General features: G+C 39.1%; 1 protein-coding gene across 1 annotated transcript in view; it reads right to left on the reverse strand.

The window, feature by feature from the left end:
• Positions 1 to 24,020, reverse strand: part of EFCAB6 (EF-hand calcium binding domain 6) — a 113,481-nt gene that overhangs the window by 27,067 nt on the left and 62,394 nt on the right. The window contains exons 22-29 of the mRNA XM_026067846.1: positions 23,199 to 23,308; positions 19,618 to 19,751; positions 18,335 to 18,570; positions 17,474 to 17,480; positions 15,814 to 15,909; positions 14,700 to 14,818; positions 12,882 to 13,109; positions 3,039 to 3,194 (exon numbers count right to left, since the gene is read on the reverse strand). Of these exons, the coding sequence (XP_025923631.1) occupies positions 3,039 to 3,194; positions 12,882 to 13,109; positions 14,700 to 14,818; positions 15,814 to 15,909; positions 17,474 to 17,480; positions 18,335 to 18,570; positions 19,618 to 19,751; positions 23,199 to 23,308 (1,086 nt within the window). The remainder of the gene's footprint in view (positions 1 to 3,038; positions 3,195 to 12,881; positions 13,110 to 14,699; positions 14,819 to 15,813; positions 15,910 to 17,473; positions 17,481 to 18,334; positions 18,571 to 19,617; positions 19,752 to 23,198; positions 23,309 to 24,020) is intronic.

A 24,020-nucleotide genomic window follows, 5' to 3' on the forward strand; every position in this document is an offset into this window, starting at 1 on the left:
TTCAGCAGCACTTCAGGATATGCCTGTGCTGTCAGTGTTTAAGTCCTATTAGCGCCAGCCCAAGCTCTTTCTCAAGTCTCAGACATCACTCCTATTGATTAATGCAACCACACTCTCAGACACAGATTTAGGCCAATCTCCAGATGCCCAAGAGGAGAGTCTGGGCTCACGCAGTGCTTTAGCCTGGGCCAAAGTGCACAATGTTCTAGTCCATCAGCATTCATTTGATGTTTTTTAAGCACAGCACAGTGTTTTGAGCCCAACTTACTGCTGAGCTTACCATCATCAGTGTGGACAAAGAACATGTAGGCTCTCAGCCCTGTCCTAGGATCTTCTCTTCCTGTCACAGTGTAAATACAGTCTAACAGACTCTGCTGAGGAGCAGATCTTCATTATACGAAGCACTGGTACTTGCCTTCTCTTTCTACTTTATAAAAGTACCTTTGACCTGCAGATCGCAAAGGAGCTCTGAAGTGCTGCTCAAGCCTGCCAGTATGTCATGATTATCACAATTTCTAGAGAAAGAAGCAGTACCACAACTAGTCTGGTAAACTGTTGCTCGACACAAGCTAGTACATCCACTACAGCTCTGTGGTACACTGCATGGGTCTACCAGCTCTCCTCTCTACTCACTCAGTTTCTCTACCCATGGTGGGAAACCAAATTGGTTTCCATACAAAGTTCCTCCTTGTGTTTGTGATGGAAGGACATAACTTCCTTCTGAACCTGTATTTCACTCTGCATGGTTTGGCAGGCAACTAGAAAATTATTTTACAGGTTCTTGGCCCTGGTGTCAGTGGAAGCAGTTCAAAGCTTTTAACCTAAAGTGTGGGCAATAAAATGCCAAGTGACGGGCAGCACTCAGCCTCACTGTGTCTCAGGCAGCAGCCCTCCCTCCTTTGGTATATATGCTGAGCTGCAGAGAAGGGCTGGTATGTTTGGCCCAGCAGCTGCTGTCTCTGGCTTGCAAAGCACTCTGGTAAGGAGGTCTGTTCTGACCATTTGTGAACAGATTGTACCTAAGAGCCCAGCCCAAAAACTCTCCAGACTGCTCTCACAAGTTCTGAATTTCTGTCTGTCAGCTGAAGCATCTGCTGGATCACTGACACTGGGGAGTTTCACGTTCTGTCACACCAGAAATTCAGAGGGTTATATATCTGACTAGAGATAGCTCCAGGTAACAACAGTGAATATATTTTTGCATCAAATATCAGCATGGGGAAAGATGAGCTCTTGCATATGATTTTGGTATTTTTTGTAGAGGACTTTGTGACAAAACTAAATTAATTTTTATTCAAGAATGCTTTACCACAAAAAGACTGGAATTAAGACAAGTTTTACATACGCAGAAAAAATGCAAAAATAAAGGTTATTTAGCATCAAAGATTAAGTTGGGATGAACAGCATTAACCATAACATGAAAAACTACTTTCTTCCAATGTCTTGTGGCATGTTACCATTCAATGAAATGACACCTGGTACATTTACAACAAATAAAAGGAAGGCTTCAAACCTGTTTAATGAGCCTGTAGAACTCATTACCACACAGGAGTACAATAGCAGGGGCATGTTCTACACTCACTTACCCAGTAAGTATCCAGTGTAGTCAGTTTATGGAATTTCCTACCATTGAAAGACAATCAGAGAGCCTCCAGGCTAGATTACACTTAGTTTTTTTGATATAGATTTACCAACTGCAGAAGGATTTTTAATAGACTTCATTAATTTTATAGGCAGTTATCAGAACTGTAGATTCTTTACATACATGTAATAGGTAAAAAATTCCTATGCTGCAGAGGAAAGGCTTAACTTTTTCATGCTTGCCCTAAGCTTTCTAATGAGACTTACGGTCAAGGCAAGTCCTAGAGAGTCAAGCCTTGACAGCAAAGTTGGCCCCACTACATAATAAATTTCTTGTGTAAGACTGAATTACTGTAATATACTTTTATCATCTCTTTCACTGGGGACCAATGCCTCAGCTACCAATCACTGGACTATCCAGTTACAAAAATGTCTAATTAATGGCRAGAGCCAGTAAAACAAAGAGGATGCTTTATAAAACAGGCTGCAAAAGAAATTAACTATAGACCCAATATCTGCTAGTAAGAAAAAAATATTCAAGAGCCCTGATTTTGCATCTTGCAGCTGCACAGCACTCCCACATACTACCCATGTCAAGCTGGCTCCAATATTGGAGACAGTGTGTGGAAAAGGAAATAATCAACACCATTTCAGCAGAGAAATAAATTGCCAAGTGGGCATTAAAATTTTAGTAATAAAACTAAATGCATATGCTAATCTACTCTGTATTATTTAGAAAAGACTATTTTGGATCAAGAAAGGAATAATCTGCACAAAATTACAATGAATAGAGGTGTTTATCATCAAGAGGTCTTTGAGAAAGAAACAAGCAGCAGATTCTTATTAGGGTTTCAATTCATAAAAAGTTGATCACCCAATTAAAGGTGAACTATGAAAAGACTTTGTTAATTTTATTTCAGAGAAAGAGTCTGGTCTGGCAAGCTCTAGACCATAAAGCCCAGTGCTGCCAAGAATATGATCTTTGTGGGGGTGGGAGAACCCCAACTACCTAACGTTGGAGCAGGTCCTTTGTGTTCTTCAGCCTCTACATAAGAGAATTTTCTTCTTGCTCATATTAACACACAACATCAAATGCACAGCTTTGCATGGCAGCAGCATTTGAAAATTATTACTATTTTATAACCTGATATAATTATGTTTCTATCTGGAACAGGATCTCTTTCACAGTTGCTCTATTAAATTGAAATAAATAAAGAAAACAAACTAGCAAACAAATATACATATACAGAACATACTGGTTTTATCTAAGAAGCCATTTCACTCTCACTACCTGCAGAGCCAATAGACCAGAAAGATTTTTCACTCATATGCAGTTTTAAGCATGTGGGTACCTTCATTACTTTTAACAGAGCTTCTTACATGTTTAATGCTGAGTACAAGCTTACAGCCTTTGGTAGATGTGACCAAAGAGACACTTAGGAGATAATCATACAAACCCATTTAGAAGACCACTGAACTGATCATAGTCGAGGAGATAGCTGAATTCTTGCAGTATCTTGTGCAGGTCACATACTGTTATGTAGCCACCTCTATTTTTATCCATTTTTTGAAAGACCTTGTTGAAATCTTGGAAGTAATCCCTAAATTTATCCCTGAAAGAGAGCAGGGKTTTTTTTTAGCTCCCTTGTTAAATAAGATAAAAAGGTAAAAAGGATAAAAACAAATATACAAAATAGAGGTGGAAGGGCAGAGAAAGATCTTGAGCTAATTTGTATATGGTAATTTCATATAGTTTATCCAAAGACTGATAAAAAAAAATCATTGCAATGCCAAATTGTTTACAAGAAAACTTCACGTTTTTTCTTCTCCCCCTCCCACCTCCCCCCGCTATTTAATTTGCACACAGAATTGTATAGGTAAAACTTCCCATTGTAAACAAATGACTCTTGGATGATTAACTGATTACCCTGCCCATTCAGAACTGCAGATACAAAATATAGTTCTCTATCTTTTAAAGTCTGTCCTGATCAGAGATACAAAACGTACAGCTGTTACAATGATAAGGGTTTGGCAAAATACTGTCTACAATTTGAAGCTCCTGAAACTTTGATATAGTAAAAGGAACTATTTAAGAAAAGCAATTAGACCTGAGCAAAACTGAAGTAGTGCAGGGCCTGATCCACGCCTGAGGGAAGATGTGCAGTGCTCCTGCTGACTTATGTGGGCTTTGTAACAGCACCTTAAAACTTCTCTGAGGTACTTACCATTTCCTGTACACTACCAAATTCAGGCCTCAAAACATTGGCTCTTCTTTCCACTTATTTTGTCACTTACATCTCAATGACATCAGGAACCGTTTGAGGAAACTTTGGAAACCCAAGCAATATCCCTCCCAGCCTCTTTACTCTTGAGTCAATACAAGCCTCTCCACATTTTGGCTCAAGAGGATCAGGCAGGCACAGACGTCTCTCATTACTGCACATTCTCAACTCACTGCCAAAGTCACTGAAGATTAATGCAAGATCAAAATAGCTGTGAATTACGTCTTGATGGAGATTATCAAGCATAAATAAATTATCTACATATATTTATCACTTACAAGATGACACCCTTATGGAAGAAATAACAAGTTTTGATTTGGGTTAACAACTACAGCTGCACTCCATTTGCTTTGGGACTGCTCTTTCTGACAGCCCTAGACTACAGTGTGTGGAGTGTAAGTACTTTAGAGAATCAGGATTTGTACTATAAAAGGCTTATTACAGAGATAATGCAGTTCAAGATCGTAACCCACATAATCAAGCATGATTCATTGCCTCAATCTCTTGCCAAGCTTGCCTGTGGATCTGACTAAGAGCTTAGGCCAGTTCACTCTGCTCCCTGTTAAGCCACTGTCAGTGGACCAGTATCCAATTCTTATATTTGCTCCTTTGTATGAATACTGCGTAGTCAGTTCTTATAAGACCAGTAAAGGACATGCTAAACTTCATAGGCTTTTTAGCAATGCTCAGTGAGTCCCCTCAGAGCTCTACAACCTCTCATGGATCTCCTCAGAGGCATCTGGTCTCAGCTCTAGTTACTAGTGCTGTCTTTCCACTCACAGCATTGCAGAATCCTCAGTTTTCCATTTCTTTTCAAGAGGCTATATGTTCAGTATTTTCCTTACAAGAGCAATACATTTTCCTTGTCAATTGTTTCTCCTAAGAATCGTCCTTCTGGAGTTTGTACTTCACATGAACACAGAGTAATTTCCCCACAACTCTCAGAGCCCAGGAAACACCATTGTTTATAAGAACAGCATCACCTACCTTACAAGATTTGCATTATAATATGACTTTTGTGGGTTGTTAGCAATTTATTATATGATTCAGACCCATTGTATCTTCCACTGTCATTTGGATGAAAATGGGAATACTGGGACTGTCTGCTCCATAAAGTTTCAGCTGGCAATAAACCATTTTTCAAAGATGTGTTCTCAAGTTCAGAAAAAGCACAGCCTACCTGAACTGTCTTTTAACAGTTTCAACTCAGCTCACCATTGAACTGAGGATATCTGGATTGTATGGAACATGTTGCAATCATCTCTTACAAATCATTTCAAGTCCTAGCTGCTGAACAGTGGACCATTGCTAGACAAAATTTCTGGGATGCCATACCCAAACAAATAAAGAGTTAGTGTATGCTGTGACATGTTCTGACATCAAATTCTATCAAAATACAATTTCAGGTTAATGCCTAAGTTGGATACCTACAACAGGTTCAGATGTATCCACATATGCTCTTTTCTTTCACATTTTTGAATAGCCTTATGAGTCCCCCGTACTTTGTGAAGCATGTCAGGTTGTAATACACTGACACCACTATGTTGTTACCTCTGAAGTGTATGCCACTAAACATAGAAAACTCTAACCTGAATTGGTGATATGGGCTTGGTATGCAATGCTCTGTCTACCGAACAGGTAGTAATCTTCAGGATTTTCTGCATTGTGTCACCTTCTGTATAGCCTCTGCAAACCCAGCCCACTTTCTTTTGAAAACAAACAATTCTTTTTTTAAATTAAATTTCCATGTATTATGTCATTTCTGTGTTGTTTTCAAGAATAGACTCATTAAATGCTCTAGAAAGTATGTGTTCAATCAATAATTATTTCTCCAGCTTAAACTTTACTGTCACACTGAATGGTTTTAGCTGAAAAAAAAAACCCACCAAAAAGTCACAGCATTTTTATATTCTGGAAGCTAATCTTTCTTTCGCCATGGCTACAAAGTGGTTTGTGTCAGCTCTGACCATAATAGATCAATAAACAAATATGTAACATTTCTTGCAATCATATAGCAGATTCAGAGCCCCGCTCTCCCAGTTTGTGCCCAGAATCACAGTGTTCACAAGTGCCTTAGAACCACAGCCCACAGATTTCCATTGTTTATCTTTTTAATAATATTGCCTGTAAGCCATCTTTTGACAACTTTGTCTGTCTTCTAGTGTCAAGATACATAAGGTCAGGAGTTGTCTTTATTAATGCCTTAAATTTAGGAACTCTTTTCCCAGATTGCCAGTCCTGTATGTGCATTTCATGCAGCGACTCAAAAGCTGCTTGCGCAGATTGCCAGGCTTGATACGAACTTCCCTGTAACTTTCACTATGCTAACAGGCCTCTGGACACCTTATCTTTGTGGACAGCGTATTTTTAATGGCCCTTTTGTGTCTTGTTTTCAGTTCATCTTTTATGTTATTTCTCTGTCCTTACATTTGTATTTCTGTCTAATCCTACTTCTCAGACCCTCCCGGGTGCTTTTCTCAGGTTGCCTACTGGACATCTTCAGTATCTATTTTAGCAGCCACAGTTGCTTCAAGTGAATGGCCTTTCTTATGCTTCCGTGTAAAATCTCAAGAATGAATTCTTAGCCAAAAGAAAGTCTGTGAAAGCAGTATTTCCTGTATATTGGACGAAAAGTGCATAGTGTTGAACTCCTCTCATGCAAGGAATTCTGCTCAGATCCAGTACAAGAATATAAATTTGTACAAAAGTTTATATGTATTTGTACAAACATATGCAGTCCTTTTCCTGGAAATATCCTCTATAGGAAAGTGTCTGTCCTGACACATATGTTTAGCCTCACTGGTTGTACGGACAATCTCGGTGACTTGTCTTTTTTTCTTACTGTTGCTAAGTGGCTCTTCCATTTTTAAACTTCTCCCCACTATTCTTATGTGATCTAGCTCCTTTATAAGCTTCTATGTCACAACCAGAGGAGCATTTGTAGTAGCACAGAGTGTTGGGAGAATACGGTTTTATATTCTGTGTCTACTTTATCTCTGACATTACAGACTTCTGGGGACTGATCTCCTGTGTTTACGGTTCCTTCACCAGATTCACTGCTTTAATCAAGCCGAGGAATAGGCATATTTTTAGACCCAATATTAGCTCTTTGTGCCCATAAACTGAAACTTAAACTACCGTTTTTATCCTTTCTTTTCAATTTAAGTTCATATAATCCTTCAGTAGGAATTTGATTCTCAGTACACACCCTCAGTTTCAATAATCTTTCTTTATATGCATAGATTCCTGATTTGAATTTTTTACAGTGTTTTTCGACGTAACATTGGCTGAGCACCAGTTTTGAATTTAGAGGTGTTTATCCTTAGTCTGCAGCTCTCTGTTGCAGCTTTTGAAGAGAATCCCTGTGTGGTGTTACAATGCACTTTCGGTTTGCGCACCATCATACAGATTTGGGGTTTGCATTAGGTATTCTGTTTTGTTTCTGCTTTTCCAGTTGCAAGGTCTTGCAAAATAACTGCATTTTGTTATAGCTGCTGCAGTATCTCCAAACTCCTAGACATAATTTAAATCTGTGAATTTTCCCATATCTCATTTTTGCAACTTCTTGCAGATAGCTCTGAAGAGTCTCTTCAAAGCTGCTTTCCATTTTCCTTTTCCAATAGTCAGCATGTCCCATTCCCCTTCTGATACCTTCATACTGTCCCTTATGACTGGCCTAGCTTGCCTAAACAGATTTTCCCAGCTCTAGATCCTAGCTTCCTGGCATCTTTTCTGTAGCTTTGATCTCYGATTCCAATCACTATCTGATCCCTTACAACAGAATCTCTCAACATGCCATACTACTTGACTGATTCATTATTTTAAGATCAACCAAAAATTCTTCAAAGAATTCCTCCTTTTGCTTTCTCATATAAAACCTGTATCTTTCAAGAATTTAACTTTCCTTGGGAGTGCAATGTTCCTTCAACCTGCTTTCTATAGCTGCATAGTTTGCCCTCTCACCCTGGCTTGGTTTTATACCATTAAAAACATTGATAGCTCCTATGCCTGTAATATTCCAGAAAATAGCTGTGAGCTTCCTTCTGATGAATCTATACTGCATAGCAGTTTCAAAGCATCATGTGAATCTTTTCAAGGAGCCTGCAATATTGCCAGTGTGTTTCAGAGTTTCTAAAAGCCCCTAAAGAGCTATCGCCTTTTCTCTCACTTTCAAATCTCTTTCTTCTAGTTAATTCCTTCCTCTTTTTCACATAATGCTCCTGTTGCCATGTGGTATTTGGATCTCACTCAAAGCAAGACTTGTATTGGAAAGAATACAGAAGAATGCTGCAGAGAATGCATATCAGAGCAGGGCCAATGGTTCAGGCTGGCTTCACTGTCTTGAATCTCCATGTATCTAACTACTGACTAACCAACTCAGATTGCCTCATCCTTCTGCTAGATAGGAGACCATACAGATCCAATATCTGCTGATCATATGTCTGGGATTCAACTTTTATTATGTTCAGAGGCCTACAGATTTCCCAGCAGAGGTGAAATCTAAAACTGACTGACAGAAAGTTTGATTTTTTTGAATTATTATAATACGTCACAGCTTAAGAACCAGGGCTTTACAAAGAGAGTGCAAGGGGGAACAGTGGAAGAGGCTGGGTGCTGGGCCTCAGTACACCAACACACCAAGACAGTCACACCTAGGAAGCAGGGTGCAACAGTCTAAAAGTCAAAAACAACTGACTACCCTAAGGGCACTTTGTAAATTCACTGAGAGATAAACCTCCTCCAGTCTCAGAAGACTACATAGCACTGCTCCTCTCACATTGTAAAGGTGTGCTTTAAAGGATATGGTCCATGTTGTATCCTCACTGCAGAAAAATTCTGGAATCCTTTACGGTTGTATGTTACTTCAGCGCTATTCTGTTAAATGATAGCTCTTCATTGCTATTATTTTCCACTTAAACCTTGCCAATTGAGAGGATGAGGTAAAGTCAAAACAGTTTTTGAGATTCATATTTTTAGAAACTCGAAGCATGCAATATTTTTTGGACTGAGTAAAGGTTTCCAAGCAGTAGTTATTCCACTTGCAGCAGTAAATATGTGCATGGAGTACACGAGGTTTTAAACCATAGATCAAACTACATTGCCAAAATATATTTTCTTGCAAATGTTTTGTATTTCTCTTGAAGAGCTGGAGAGCCACTGTTCAATGCCTGTTTCTAATTTGGGTTATTTGTTCCTGTGAGTTACAACAGAAAAAGAAAAAAAAAGGCTCAGCAGTATGTTTTGAATTTTAAGACGTCCAGAGCCTTTGTCTGCTTCACAGTGTGTAATCACAAAGCACCAAAACTGCTCCAAAGCTGTTAGGGTGAGGTTCACGGCCCTTGCAGAAAGCCAGGAGAAAGGACACAGGCTGGATACAGCCACTGTGTAAATGGTAAAGGGAGAGCTTGAGCATGATCACACAAGGTGGGGTGGGTGCTGCTCCCAGTGGTACTAAAGTGGGTCCTAGAAATCCACTCCTCGGGGAACTGCCTCCTCCCAGGCAGAATTTGACAGGTGAAAGCAATCAATTTCCCAACTCAGTGAGAATGAAGTGGGGGCTGAGAGCCAGGTAGATGATCAGGATTGTGTTTTGTAGCCACTACATCAGCTCTCCTGCCCAAGAACAGATCTCCTTACACTGACTTTTTACGGTAGAAGGCCATGGTGCCCATTTCTGCTCCCTGTGTCTCATGCTGTCTTTTCTCCTTCTGTAGTGGAAGACTGACAGTCCACTGGATCGCGGCCTTCACAGTCACCGTGCAGCTGGATTTCATTCTTCAAACAATGATTCTGGCTGAAGAGTCATTTACAGCTTTCCAAGGCCCTATGTGAAATTTGAGGAGTTCAGAGGCCTGGATTCAACTCCTCTTGCACTTCTAGCTTTCCAAGAGAGAAAGCCACACAGGACCTGCTACCACAGGACCACTCCCGCTGGCCAGGAAGTGGGTAAGAAAGTGTGGGAAACAAGAAGGGAACATTCAGTGGAATTGAAAGGTGGGAGTAATCGATAACAAGACATAATTTTGCAGACCACAAGCAATAAAGCTGTGGGACTCATTCCCAGAAGAAGGCACTGACTCCAAAAATTTTAAAAGATTAAGAACAAAACTGGATATATATATCAGGAAAAGCCAGAATAGTAACAATTAATGATAACATCCTTTGCGAAAAGGATATGAAAATCTTGTCTGTAGGCAGAAACTAAACTTTGTCATAGCCCAGAATGAGACAGCCCTAGTTTAGGGGGCAGAATTTTCTATGTTCATCTCTTAGAAGGCTGTTCCACCTCAACCAGAAACATCTGGCTTTGCTTACTACCAGATAACTAAATTAGATGGTCTCTGATCCAGTCTGCCAATTTCTGTTTTCCTCCGAATGATGATTAAGCAATCACTGCATGTATGTATTTGTATATGCATGTGTATATAGCTGTTGTCATGGAAGGTTTTCAAAACCAAACAGTTCTAAATGATTTTTTTTTTTTTTACCTCGTGTGTCTTCCTCACTGATTAAATTACTCTCCACTGCCTTAGGATGAGTATCCGCATAATTTCTGCATAATTTCTGCTTGCAGTACAGCCTTCTCCCTACTTGCAGTATTACATATTAGTTATAGCATTGGAGGTAGGGCCAGATTGCACTTGGGCTTGCACTAATGGGTAAGAAATAGATAGTTCCTGACCAAAAGAGCTCTTCATCCAAGGGTAAGATTAGAGACAACTGGCTGGTACAACAAATGGAGTGGAAGAGCCCAGCATGAGACAGTTAGGGCCCAAGCTTCACATCAGTCAGTTGCAAATACTGTAATAACCAACACCTACAGCACACTGGCTGCCTAATCATCTCTGTTGTATATTAGACAGTTTTTTCACAGGTGGAACATTTGCTGATACCTGTGTGCGTCACGAGGGCAGAGTACGCCACAGAGAGCTGCAGTGCACATGGGAGAGTTGTGATGCTGGACAGAAAGGAGAGTTTTGCCCTTGACTCCTTTATACTATTTGGAACACTGAAAAATAGCATTAAAAAAATCAGGATAAAAAGCCAAAAGTCTTAGCTTAGAGGCTTCTCTCTTTTTTGTTTTTTGTCTAATGATTACTGAGGATGACTCTTTACCTGCAAGAGACAGTTTCTCATCTTTGTTTATGAGTGTAACACCTGTATCAACAATGTCATAGGGAATTATCATTATTACTATTAATAATAATTTATTAGCTTCTACAACATCTAGATACTTTCCAAGAACAAAAGAAAGCAACTCTGTGCTCTTGGGGGTATATATTTGTGTATTGTCTTGCTCCTGAGGGTTTATACTCATTAAAAAAAAAAAAAAAACAGTTCTGGAAAGGAGGGAAAGCATGATAAGCACCCAGGTGGTATCTGGCCAAAACCTGGAATATAAAGTTTTAATAGCACAGTACTGGGGCAGCGGATTCTCCTGCTGCCTCATTCTGTTGGCAGGTTTGGGAATCCTATGAACAGCAGCAGGCTAATTACCACTGACTCACCAGGGCAAGCATGGATCATTAGACTTCACTCTGAGCAGGATATCGTTTTGTCATTTCTTTGTCAAATGCTCTTCTCAGGAGCGATGACCTATTAACTTTGTGAGTGTTGATTTTGTTTGAGGCAGAGACTCCTCTTGCTTAGAGAGAAGAGGTTTATTTCTCTCATATGGAGCGAGGGTCCATCCTTGTTGCGGCTGTTTTTTTGCTGCTTCTGCTGAGGCATTTACTGACCTCTTAAGTAGCTGTTAGAGGGCTGTGAAACCAACTGTGATTGCTACTTTGCTCTCATCCAAGGGGCAGGATAGGATATGGGACCAAAGTGTCCTATATGTCCAGCCATTGCAGCTGCAATAAAAGCCCCTGCTGATCATAATCAGGTAGGTCTAAGCCTACACTGCCAGGAGCAGCCTGAGAAGGAGAGAACTGCAGGGTGACCAAACTGCACTTGCTCAGTCTGAGCTGACAGCAATGTCAGGACTGGAACCGTAGGCTGTGTCTATAGCAATAAACAGGGAATGCTGGCACTTCCCTGCTGGTGAACCTTCCCAGCCGCTGAAAGAGAGCAGCTGCCTGCAAACTGCCTATTAGGTACGGTCCTTGAAGCATTCTTGCTCCTGAACTGTGCTGGGAGTGATCAGGGAAAATATTAATTGACACAGGCCAAAGAGCAACAAGGATTGTTCTGGCACTTTAACAGCATAGATGATCACATTCCAGCATCTGGGAATGTTTGTGGACACTCTGATTTATCAATACAGATGCTTCCATAAAGTCTATAAAATGGGTAATATACAGCCATGGAGAATATTTTAAAAATCACTTCACAATGCTTGCTGAGCTAGACTTATCTCCAGCAAAATCATGGGAATAACACTATGTATAAACCTTGTCCAGTACCTTCTAAGACTCCTTTTCAGAGACTGATGTCGTGGTCCGCGGGAGTGACGGGAATGAATCATACGCATTCACAGAATGCAGGTTCAATTCCATCTTTATTCGGCAATTTGCCCATCTTATATATGTTTGTGCAGTCGTACACTTTGCTAGGCCAATCACCATGCAGATTATGTCACAGGTAGCCAATCATGGCACCGATCACGCACGCAGCGATCATGCCTTGTACCTTGCTACTTATTTAGCAAAGCTATCTTACCCTTAACCTTGGTTCCCACTGGCTTCTGCTAGTTTATCTGTACTTTCTCAGGATGTATCATTTCCAGCTGCACCAGTGTCCTTGGTAAAACTACTTTAAAGCACATAGCAGCGGCTACAGCCTGAGGCCTAAGGCTTCAGCAAATTTAGCTACTAATGCTAAGCAAGTTGTGCTAAGCAACTAATCCTAAACAGTGTAGTTCCATACTCTATATTTCATATAGATTGTTGTTCTGAAGTACCGCAAGGGCCCCAACAGACTATTTTTGTAAAATAACACTTGTATTGTACATACTGTCATCTTAACAAACTAAACACAAACACAGAAAGTTATATGCTAAGCTCATAAATAACTTACTTGATCTGCTTTTTCATTTCGTTTACATGCAGAGCCTTAGTTTGCTGTTTCTGCTGCTCTTCCAGCTTTGAATGCTTCTTTTGCTGATTATTATAATGTGCTTTTAAGTGTGCACAGTTGTCTTCTGCGATATGTGTGCTGAGCCCTGTGTCAGCGGGTGCAAACTCTATCCCCAGTTTCTGTAACAATTCTTGGTGAGTAAGATATCTTTTTGCATCTGTATCATACCTTGAAAAGGAAATACTCTTTTTAAATATTCATGTATTCCTCAGAGAAAGTCATTACAGATGTCCTTAAGTGACTTAGCAGCTTAAATCTCACTGACTTCCTTTCCTTATGGAGGTGCCATACTACACAGAGAATGAGTGAGTGACTTTATATGAGACTCAAAAGATAGGACTTATGCTTCGTAATCACAGTCATTTCTGAAAATTTTACCCTGAGGACCAAATTGTCAGGAGCATTCTCCAGCTCTCAGTACAGCTGCTTTGCAGTGTCTGACTTGAGACAAAGAGCACCTGTCTTCTAAAACTTCAGCCCCAAATGTCTCAAACAGGTCACACAAATCTGGGTGCTCAGAATTGTAACAACCCTTCAGCAATGTGTGCTTAACTTCGTAAACATTTTTCGTATTTTCTTAGGTATGAACATTTCCATAGGTTTGTCCCCTGCAGTCTCTCCCTGCTAGTGCTCCGATGCATGGTAATGACTAATTTAGCCTCAGCTTCACTCTAATTCCTTTATTCAACTTACAGACGTATCAGGCACGTAAGAGATTTTATCTATTCTATAAAAGCAGTGGCTTATGGGAGTGAAACTGTGCAGCAGATGACTGCATGAAAAGGATACTCTTCAGTGTGCCATGGCATCCATAAGGAATAAGAATGGAAAGTAAAATCTAATGGAGTAGAAAATAATTCAGAGATGAATCAGTGCTAAGAAAAAAAAACATATAGTTAATGCAGTTTGAAACCAAGGTGCAATACACTTGGGTTCCATATGTTGGGGAGAGTGGTTATTTTTTTTAAATAAAGCTGTAATGAAGGTAGGTTTTTATATAATGTCACATACAGCTGACATCTATGCCATCTCAAAGACTGTTTATTGCACAGCTCCTCTTAGCTGAGAGCAGACAAGTATTTCCCCCCCACTTCACAACAAATTACTTGTCTATAAAAACATTTCATGATATTACTTGCCATCTTTACACAGCATGAAATTACCTTACTTTCTTTTGTTATGTATTTGGTATATAGCATTTTTCTTCTGACTGAATCACTTTTATTTAGGTTAAAAATGTTGCAAGCAAATTTAGTGCTCTGAAAAGGAGAGGCTGGTAGCACTGACTTCAGACAGATGTGTAATAGAGACACTCTATGGAGCTCCTTGGTGGAAGTTCTGTGTGCATTTCCCAGCTGACCTGAGACACTTGGGTCTGACTTTCACTCAGAACAAACTGAGGTAGGCATTTGCGAGTATAAACAAAATTGATGAAAACCAAGTTAATTTAACTTGTGACCCCAAAGTGCCATCCAAGATGAACACATATATTAAATTAAAGGGACCAGTAATACTTAAGTCAACAGAAATACTGTCTTTGAATTCATTGAAAACTGATGGATCTAATTGTATTCTTGAGCTTAGTATGACACAATGTAACCTCCTGTAACACATTGTCATGATCTAAGGTCACATTCATAACAAAATAAAAGTTTTCTTGTGCAGTGTAATCTATTGTAATTCACTGCACTGCCAAAGGCTCTGTAATCCTATAAAAGATACATTATTGTAAGAGCTAATCATTTAGAGTTGTCATACCTTGCCCAAAGCTTCTTAAATTCTTCTGGGGTGACTGGAATGCCAAATCTGAACAAGACTTTTTTCAAATCCTCTGGCTGTATAATGACATTTCCTTCACTGTCATATTCCTGAAAACTCTGGAATGTAAAAGAAATCATCACTAACAAGAACCAACAAGTTTGACAAAACATTTGATCTCTCTATAAGCTTAATGAATAATGTGAATTGAGAAAGAAATGGAAAATCATGCAAGTCTGAATTCCTTTTTTTTAATGTTTTTTCATTTGATTTTTAGTGTTTCCCACTTTCTACTACGGATGTGCAACTCTCAAAAACATCTCCTGGTGGACTGACTTCATGTGGAAAGTCTCTTATTGACAGTGAACACAGGGATATAAACACTAAAATTGTCTATCCATCTATGGGTATGCCCACTGCTGAAGCATGCCAGTGGAAGATGAAAACTGGAAAATAGCACACCTCCAGATTTTCTCCCTAATTTGTTACATACCTAATATATATCAGATTTGGCTTTGTTTGTTTGGGTTTTTTTACCACTCGTCTTACAAGGTCAGACCACAAGTACTATTGTCTCACTTACACAAACATTCAATGAAAAACTTAGATTCATTTTTTCCTTGTGCTACTCTGTTCTCCAAGTACTGCAACTATTCAACAGTTAAAAAAAATATTAGAATTAATTTTTATGGATTGTTTTATGAGAGTCTCTTTGGATGGTCACCCTAATCAAAAACTTTACTGTGCTGGGTAACACTGAGTGTGAGCATGGAAATGGGTGTGTGTGTTTGTGTACAGCACCTAGTCAAATGGGCCTCAGATGAGGCCAATTACTATCTTACAATAGAACCATTAAATAAAACCCACAAAAGTAAAATATGAAGAAAGTTTTAGAAACAACTATAATAGCAGCTACTATATAATTAACACTACCAAAATTGAACATTATTCAAACTGTTGATTTTTTTTTTAACTCATATAGTAAGTTTTTATCATTAATGAGATATTTTGCAAGGGTCTTTTTTAATATTTATAGAATCTGAAGATCAACATTGCATAATATTCTGAAATATATTAGTGCAGTTTATTTATTTAAAGAAAACATTCTTCTTACCCTTGCTAGGTCATGCCATCTGGTTCTTGCTTTGATAACAAGGTAGTAATGAGCCTGATCACAAGCTAGCTCTGCATCTGTTATATCTGTTTTTTTCTCAGAAAAGAAAAAAAAAACAACTAACTATGCTATACGTTAGTGGAATCTTTAATCTCTACAAGTTTCCTTTCCTTTTGTTGTTCTTCACGGTAGTGGTGACTTCACTTCCTAGTTTCTAAGATACACATTAAAGACTGTTACTTCACATCTGTGTAAACTTAATTCTTTAAATACTGCCTTATTTCCCTAGCTGCAGGTTAGCAAAGATGTTTTAAATTTTGTAATTCCCTATTTATTTTCAAATCAATGCTGTTCAATTCTCCCTCAAACTCAAGAGACGGCATGATCATTTATACACATACAAGGAAATGTTAATTAGCTCAGAAACAATTATATCCTGGAGTGACTCCAGGAAGATTATCCTTGATTTACTTCAATAACTTAGATCAAAACTGTCTTTGTGCATTAACAAGACATAGCTGGTAAGTTTAGGGAGTAAGACCCAGATTTGCAAACAAACTCAGTCACTGCTTAGCATTACAAGCACTGAACTTTTGAGGGCCTTGTGCTTCTGGGGGACTCCAGGTATGTAGGGATTAACAGGTGCCTTGGAATAGGATMCAGCAAAGCTATTGTACTATGCAGAAAGCCAACTAAATCAATGTGCTACTCAAGAACACACCTAGCCAGGAACTGGGGGGAAGGGATCTCATATCTCACTGTTCTTTGAAATAGTGCACCTTCCTCTGCATTAGAAGAGCCCTTCTTTTGGAGCCCAAAGCTCTTTAGCTTTCCTAAGCACTTTCAGATAGAAAATTGAGGAAAGGCTGCTCATTTCTCTTAACGCACAGCTGCCCATCTCATACTACTTCCTAGTACCAATTTCTCCTCTGGCTGTTGCTTTATAAGAAAATGCTGAAGACATATGGCTTCTGCACCCAGTTTACCAGCATTCTTGGACTGCACTCCCACAGATCAGGATCTCAAATGAGAGGCAACAGAATACGCAGCCTGCAGACCATGTTAGACACGATCATTACATCTGACCTACCAACTGAGTTCTCGTACCACTCATGGCATATGCAGAACCAGAACTTAGGTCATGGATAACTGCAACACTACAAACTGAGTTACATCTGAACTTCCAGAGCTCCAGGCCTCGACAGTCTTTGCCTATGGCTCAGTTTGGATTTAGAAAAATAAATGCCACATTAAGGTATACCAGGTGTCTGGGAACCTTCTGATTCTCAGAGCTTCCCCACTTCCACTATTTGGGAGAAGATTCCATAAACCTAAACTACTGACCATTTAAAATGGTATAAAGACCTAGCTGAGAAGCTGCAAGCATTCTCAGGGCTTTCAATCACTATATTTTCATTGTGAGATTTCTAAAACAGTAACAGTTTTTGAAATGAGAAAATTTTGGAGCTAAATACAAAACAAAACAGAAATGAGAGCAAGACATTAATTCATCTCAGACTCCAACTGTTAGCAAGACACAGTGATGATCATCAGTTTTCTTTCTTGTTTTAGACTGATGTCCTTGATTCACTCAGTTGCCCAATTCAGGAAAAAAGAAAAACAAACCAAGCAGATAAATATTACTAGCATCTGAGCCAACAGTAACACTGTAAGAGACAAATAAAAACTGGGAAATAAGCCTATGTGTATATATCACATCTTCATTCCCACAACAGAGATGAGTTGCTGATCACGAGCTTTTTCAGTCCTGCTGAATCTTGTCATTATTTTTATCAATTTATTTCTGTTTGCATAGTTAAACATAGTTTCACACTGAGGTTTTAGAATGAATTTTTTAGTGCCTAAGTGCTATTTATCATTAAAGAAAAACTCAGGCTTTAAAATTCCAGACATTTTAGACAGTATCACTTCTCAGAGTAAAGGAGGCTGCTGCAATATTTTCTCTATCCTCCACCCACTCTACAGCACCTCAGCATTTCTGCACCCCTCACCTGATCTTGTCTATCCTCAGTGCTTTGGKGGTAAAAAGATCTGGATTGTGGACCCCCGTGCAACTCTAATGCACACTGACAACGATACTAGTCTCAGAATCGATAGGGACTGTGGCAGGCAGGTAATAGCCTAGCTGCTCCTCAACCCAAAATGACATCCCCAAACTGTGTGTCCAATTCTGCATGTTCAAGAGATACAGCTATGTTGTTCAGTTTGGGGGTTAGCTCTGCTCTAAGGCTCTAATTCAGGTACCAGTATATATGTTTAATCTTACAGATTTGAACAGTCCCCAGGGGTTATTATTCATTTTAACTGAAGGTTGGACTCAGTATTTTATTTAATTGAGTCCTATATCACTGATAACTTTATAGAGCTACCCAATCTCAGTTTGTTAAAGATATGTTTTAATCTTTTTTCAGTCATATCTAATATCAGCTTTCATACAGCATATTCATTTCTATAAACACATCGGATTAATGTAAGCACTAAACAATTTTTTCTTTCTTACTTGTGAGGTGGAATAAGCCAAGGAGGGACCTCTTCAGTTTCTTGGGTCTGGAACAGTTGGCAAAATTCTTGGTAATTTAACGTGGAGGTCAGGTTCATTCTCAACATACCAAGTAGGCGCAAGAACTCCTCATCTCTAAGACTAAACAGAAAGCTGTCCAAGAGGTGTCGAAAGTCAAGCATGTTGATGATACCGTCACGGTTACTGTCTGTGTTACGGAAGGCAGAATAGGTGTCCTAACAAGGAACATTTAACTAAATGTATTTACCAGGTCAACTAGATATTTTAAAATATAAATAAAAAATGTTTGCTCTAGACTTGTTTTGACAATAGGCAAATACTTTAAGGCAATTTGAGAATACAAAGCATTTATAGTACCACCTTACTAAGCAATGCCAAACTACGACTTCTGCCAGGATAGGATAGTCTGCAGTAAACCACAGGCCTATTGCTTTCATCTCATGCATGTACAGAACTGAGCAAAAGCAGTGAGCATCAAAAAGCCAGCCCCCATGCAAATCTGCAAATTGGCCTCCACTTCCCATCAATCCTATATTGAGAGGTACCTTATTTCTGCCCTTTGTCTTACACATGCTTGGAAAACCTGTTATGAAGCGAGGCTTAACGGCAATTAATGTTGCAGCTAGACAGCTTCTCCCATTAAAATAGACATAAAAAGTCCAAACACCTTTAAGAATGGTGAAGATTTTCAGAAATCACTTGTTAGCATCACCAGCTTTGCTGGGGGTGTCCAAGTCGGTTTGAAGAGAGGATCCCTTTCCCAATGCTGCTCTTTCCAGTTCTCCCAGGGAACAGGAATGGACCTTTTGTGAAATGGGACCTCTCTTATTCTACGTATATCCATGGTGGGATTTCAAGGAGTACATTCTAATGGTAATTACAGAAAATAATAAGCAAAAAAAGAACCTCTTCTTGATAGACTGCACTCATGTGTTCATGGAGTATTTTGTGAAGGAGTAGTACAGAGATATTCTATGACAATTGCAAAATCTACACTCACAAAAGAATGGGAAAAAATAACTCAGCTTTTAAYTTCTTGGCAAAGGCTGCAGAGAAGGCAGTTAGAAAAAAAACATTTTTGTCTTGAAAAATGAATGTATTTGAACTGGACTTTTCTGAGACAACAGAAAACACAAAATTTATCATAATTTCTAGAGTCACTTTTCTGACAGCTCCCCCAAACCAACTTTTAGAACAAATATGTGTATCACAATAACAACTAGCTTCCCTGCCAAAAGCAAACCATGGCTCAATGTATTTACCCCATAGACTTCCATCAGCTTATCATTAAGCTGACTGAGACATTCTTCAGCAGTCATGTAGTGATATTTAGCATTATTTCCTCTGTGGTTTGTGTTGTGACATAATGTAGCTCCCGGCCCATTCAATCTGGCATCTGGAATAATGAAATCAAAGCACAGCGAGCATTGAAATGACAATATTAAACATATCTGATAAATAGCACAGTAAAATAACATAAACAAAACAAGAAACCTGCAATCGTGATTTTTACAGCCCAAACATGACAAAGTGCAATAGCTGTATACAGTATTAGTGGTGTCCATCTGATTTCCAGGAATTCCCTCAGCTGCTATGCTTCTTCCCAACACAAGGTGAAGGAAGCTTTTAGAGGGTAATCTTGACTAAAGAAAGCACAGCTAAGACAGGGTCTTTTCCTTTTGCTTTAGCCTTCTCTGGTTCCTGGTTGTTTTGAGGAAGGAAGGTATCAGACTGGAGGAGGAGAAAATGAATACTAAGCGAGCTGTGATTTGCTGTCATATTGCTTGTCTCTGTGAGGGAACATTGTCTGCAGCTCCTGCAGACAGTACCAGAGAAATTAATTTGTCACAACTTTGACTGCGTAGCACAACTGCTGCATGCTAGACCATCTCCCCTGGAGTAATTCAATTGTGGCTAAATACTCCACCRTTTTGAACCAACACAGAGTATTTCAGGAGCTCTGCCATCACAACACTTCTTACTTTCCAGTTCACCTACACAGTATCACCTTGATACTATTTTGCCTGACGTTCAGGTCTGGCAAGATTCAGTCCTGCACAAAAGGCAGCTTCATATTGTCACAACTTTAACTTTCATTATCTCACAGCCCAGCAGGATCAGGAAAGGGAGACAGACAGCTTCCCAGCAGGGCACACAACATGTACTTCCAGTCCTGAAGGGCTAAGGTATTTTTAGGCAATAGAAAAGCTATTTTGGTCACCGTTTGAGACTTTTCTGATTCCTTCTGCTCACTGTGCTGTGATACTCTAGGTACCTATTTTGCCTTGCTTTGGGGAAAAAGGAGACCAAATAACATCTTATAAAGTCTCTTCAACATTTTAGAGTTTTTCTGCGACATATGAGCCATATAGAGAATATACGGAAAAAGTAGAATTGTCACCGGACAGCAAACAAAAAGAATTTGCTGTGAATGTGCTCTTGTCCATGAAGCCTTCATACTACATCCCACTGTCCAATCACACATGGACATGAGCACTGTTCATTCGTATGTTTGCATTGCTGAAAGGGTATTTAAAAAGGTATCTAAAAAGGGTATTTTTAAAGGGTATTGAAATCTGTATCTGTATTTGCTTGGGTCGATATAGACAACAGTTCGTCAAGAAAGACATTAATCCCATAAAGCTTAGCCAGATGAACCGTTCCCTTGCCGCTAAGTGGTTTACACAGATGAAGCTACAAGATCACACTGTACAACACTTGGCCTCTCAGACCTTTGGGTGAGAAGAAAACATCAGCACTAGCAGTTCACCTAGTTGATTAAATGTTGTCACCATCTTGTAGGCATGGTTTCCTTCATATGTTTTGCAAATTTCTAGTATGTTTTATAATAACTTTAATTAATTCATCTCAGATTTTTAAAATGGGAAAAACTCTCAAAGAAAAATATACACACTGACATTTCACTCCACTCCACTCCTAACCAATTGGAAAAATCCTAAGTTAATGGACCTTTCTAAAGGAATCCATTCATAGAAGTGAAGACAGAAATAACCTACACACAACAAAAGCCTGTACCTCTACTCCAGTGACATCATTAAACTGTATTCACTGTGTCATTTTCTGTTTCTTATGATTTTACCCTGTAACCCTCCTCCCCCCAACACACACACTATCCCTCCCTTTTTCAATTCTGATCTCCACTGAGGTCTAGTCAGGAAAATTTCTACTCAAGTTGTCTTCCCACTGAAGTCTATGAAAAGAGAATCAGGTCTCTCTATCAGCACTGTGACTACAGCCCAAAGGGTCAGAGCTTCTCTTCCTCTCCCCCGCAATTAATCACAAATCACTGAAAAATAAGTCACTTTTTTTCTTTGCCTTCTGCTTTTTGAGCCTTAAGTTAAATGTGGATTACAGTTTCTTTCACAACTATGAGCTTTAGTAACCTCCTGAAAGAAAAGCTGTGATTCTCATGACTGTCAAAAGGAAAAGCTTTAAATACAGACAAAACACTTTAAAGAGTTGTCACACTCACTTTCACCAAGGTTAACTTGTTTCAAGCATCTTTTACTAGGCTACTGGATGCAAATATTTTGATGGACAGATGATTAGCTGACCATACTCACATGCTTCTAAACACTAGGCCTCAATGAAGAAAAATGTGAATATTACGTCAGCCCTGCCACAAGTCAGCTCTCCCCTGTTTCTTAGATCTAAAGAGAAATAATGACAGTAGAAAGTAATAGAAACAGTGTGGGAAAAGTCARTGGACACCTCTGAGAAAAATAATGAAGAGACACATAATACAGAAGTTAAAACCGGCCTTCTTGAAGTCAATAGCAAAACTCCCATTGACTTTTGTGGCATCAGAATTTTATCCAGAAAATCTAGACTTAAAGCATAAAAGAAAAATATATAAAAGAAATGAGAAATGAATAATTACTTGCTAGACTCAACTTTCACCCAGGGTTCCAGCCTAAGAAAACGAGTTCAGATTCAAACAGTTTCAAAGAGGCAAAACTTGAAACCCTTACTCGTACTGCTGTGAAATCAATGAAATTACTGATGGAGTAAGGCAAGTAGCTAAACTAAAACAATATGCTCCCACATTACAAAGATATTCCTCTGGGTTGCATTCCTCAGCAACAGTAAATCAACGAAGACCACATCCTCATTACATGTGTGGACAATATACCTGTGTCTACACAATCTCACTGGGATTCTTCATACTCCAATAAAGCTATTATATTATAGACAACCGCATTTCAGCACCCTCTGGTAGCAAACTCCCTTAACAGCTTTAACATTCAAAAGCAATACTTTAAATTAAAACCATAAACCAGTAATTAACCAGATCACATCACAGAGCTCTAGTTGCATATGCTGCTACTAAAGCCTATCACTAAAGGTTTACTAACTTTGTACCTGAAAGGATTAGTTACTGTTTCCTGACCTTTTAGACAGAAAAAAGACGTTGCTGGACAACACTACTATAACAACAGTTCACTATCAGAATTTGGGATACAACACAGTCCCAAGACTGTGAACAAGAGTAAGAAATGCTGGGGAGAAGGATCTACGTAAGCAGAGAGACCAGTCCGTTACTTTCTGCAGTCTAGTAGTGATAACTCCATCACAACTTTCTTGGCCTTTAGTTAGTCCACATCTCACATATTCCAGTTTCTCTCAAGCCCTGGGTTAGATAAGCAGCAGGTTAACTAGATCAGGAATCAAAGAACTACAGAGAGAAAGGTCATCAGTGTCCTAAATTCATACCACTGATCTCTTCCTAATTTCAGCAATAGGCTTTCCTTGAAAGAGAGCATTCCACATTTTCCAGGAAAGGTTTGTTTTTTATGCTGTGTTGCTGTTAAAATTCCTTTACCTTCAAATATTGTCACAAAATCCAGATAATTCAACCCTCCATCTGGGAATCCCAACTTTTCTGTTAGTAGATTAAATTGATTGTCATCCACTGGCATGATCTTCCAACACCTGTCAGAAGAGAAATAAAATAAGTTATATAAGTATCTACTTTGTTGCTTAATACGCCATTTTGAATAGTAAATGTTTGGGGGTTTTATCCCATAGCTCAACTTGAAATCACTCTAAAAATTGATCTCTCTTCCTTACATATACAGTAAAGCATTTACCTGTAGATCTATTCCATACAACTTCAATTCTATACAGAATTGAACTGAATYTGCAGAGAGCAAAATTTGACTATATTTTTGAAACTGTCATTTTAAGCAAAAGCATTGAATGCCAGACTAAGATTAAATTTCACCTGGAAAGTGGAAAGTGCCAGAAGCAACCACGTCAGCTTATTTAGCAGTCTGAAGAAATTTGCCATTTGTAGAATTTGCTAATACCACTTTTCCCCACAAGACCATCACAACTGATTCTTAGACAAGGAATGCTGCAAAGTGGGCTCAGGCCCCTGAACCATACACAGCTACAGTGAGGTGGAAAGTAAGATTTCTTCTGGATGCTGCTCTTCAAAGCAGATCCGAGGATGCATTTCATGTAATCCATTTTGGCAAGGACCTTTCGGACCATTCTGCATTCTTCCCATGTCCCCTTCTGGGGATCTCTGTCTCCATTGAACAGGTACAATAGTCTGGAGTAGTAGCAGCCAGCCATTATACTCCTCTTCTGTTACCTGCCAGCTGACTGTAGAGGGGTTTTCTACTCCTTCTCCCACCTC

Source organism: Apteryx rowi, unplaced genomic scaffold (genome assembly GCF_003343035.1).
Source record: "Apteryx rowi isolate R43461 unplaced genomic scaffold, aptRow1 scaffold_263, whole genome shotgun sequence".
Classification (NCBI taxonomy): Eukaryota; Metazoa; Chordata; class Aves; order Apterygiformes; family Apterygidae; genus Apteryx; species Apteryx rowi.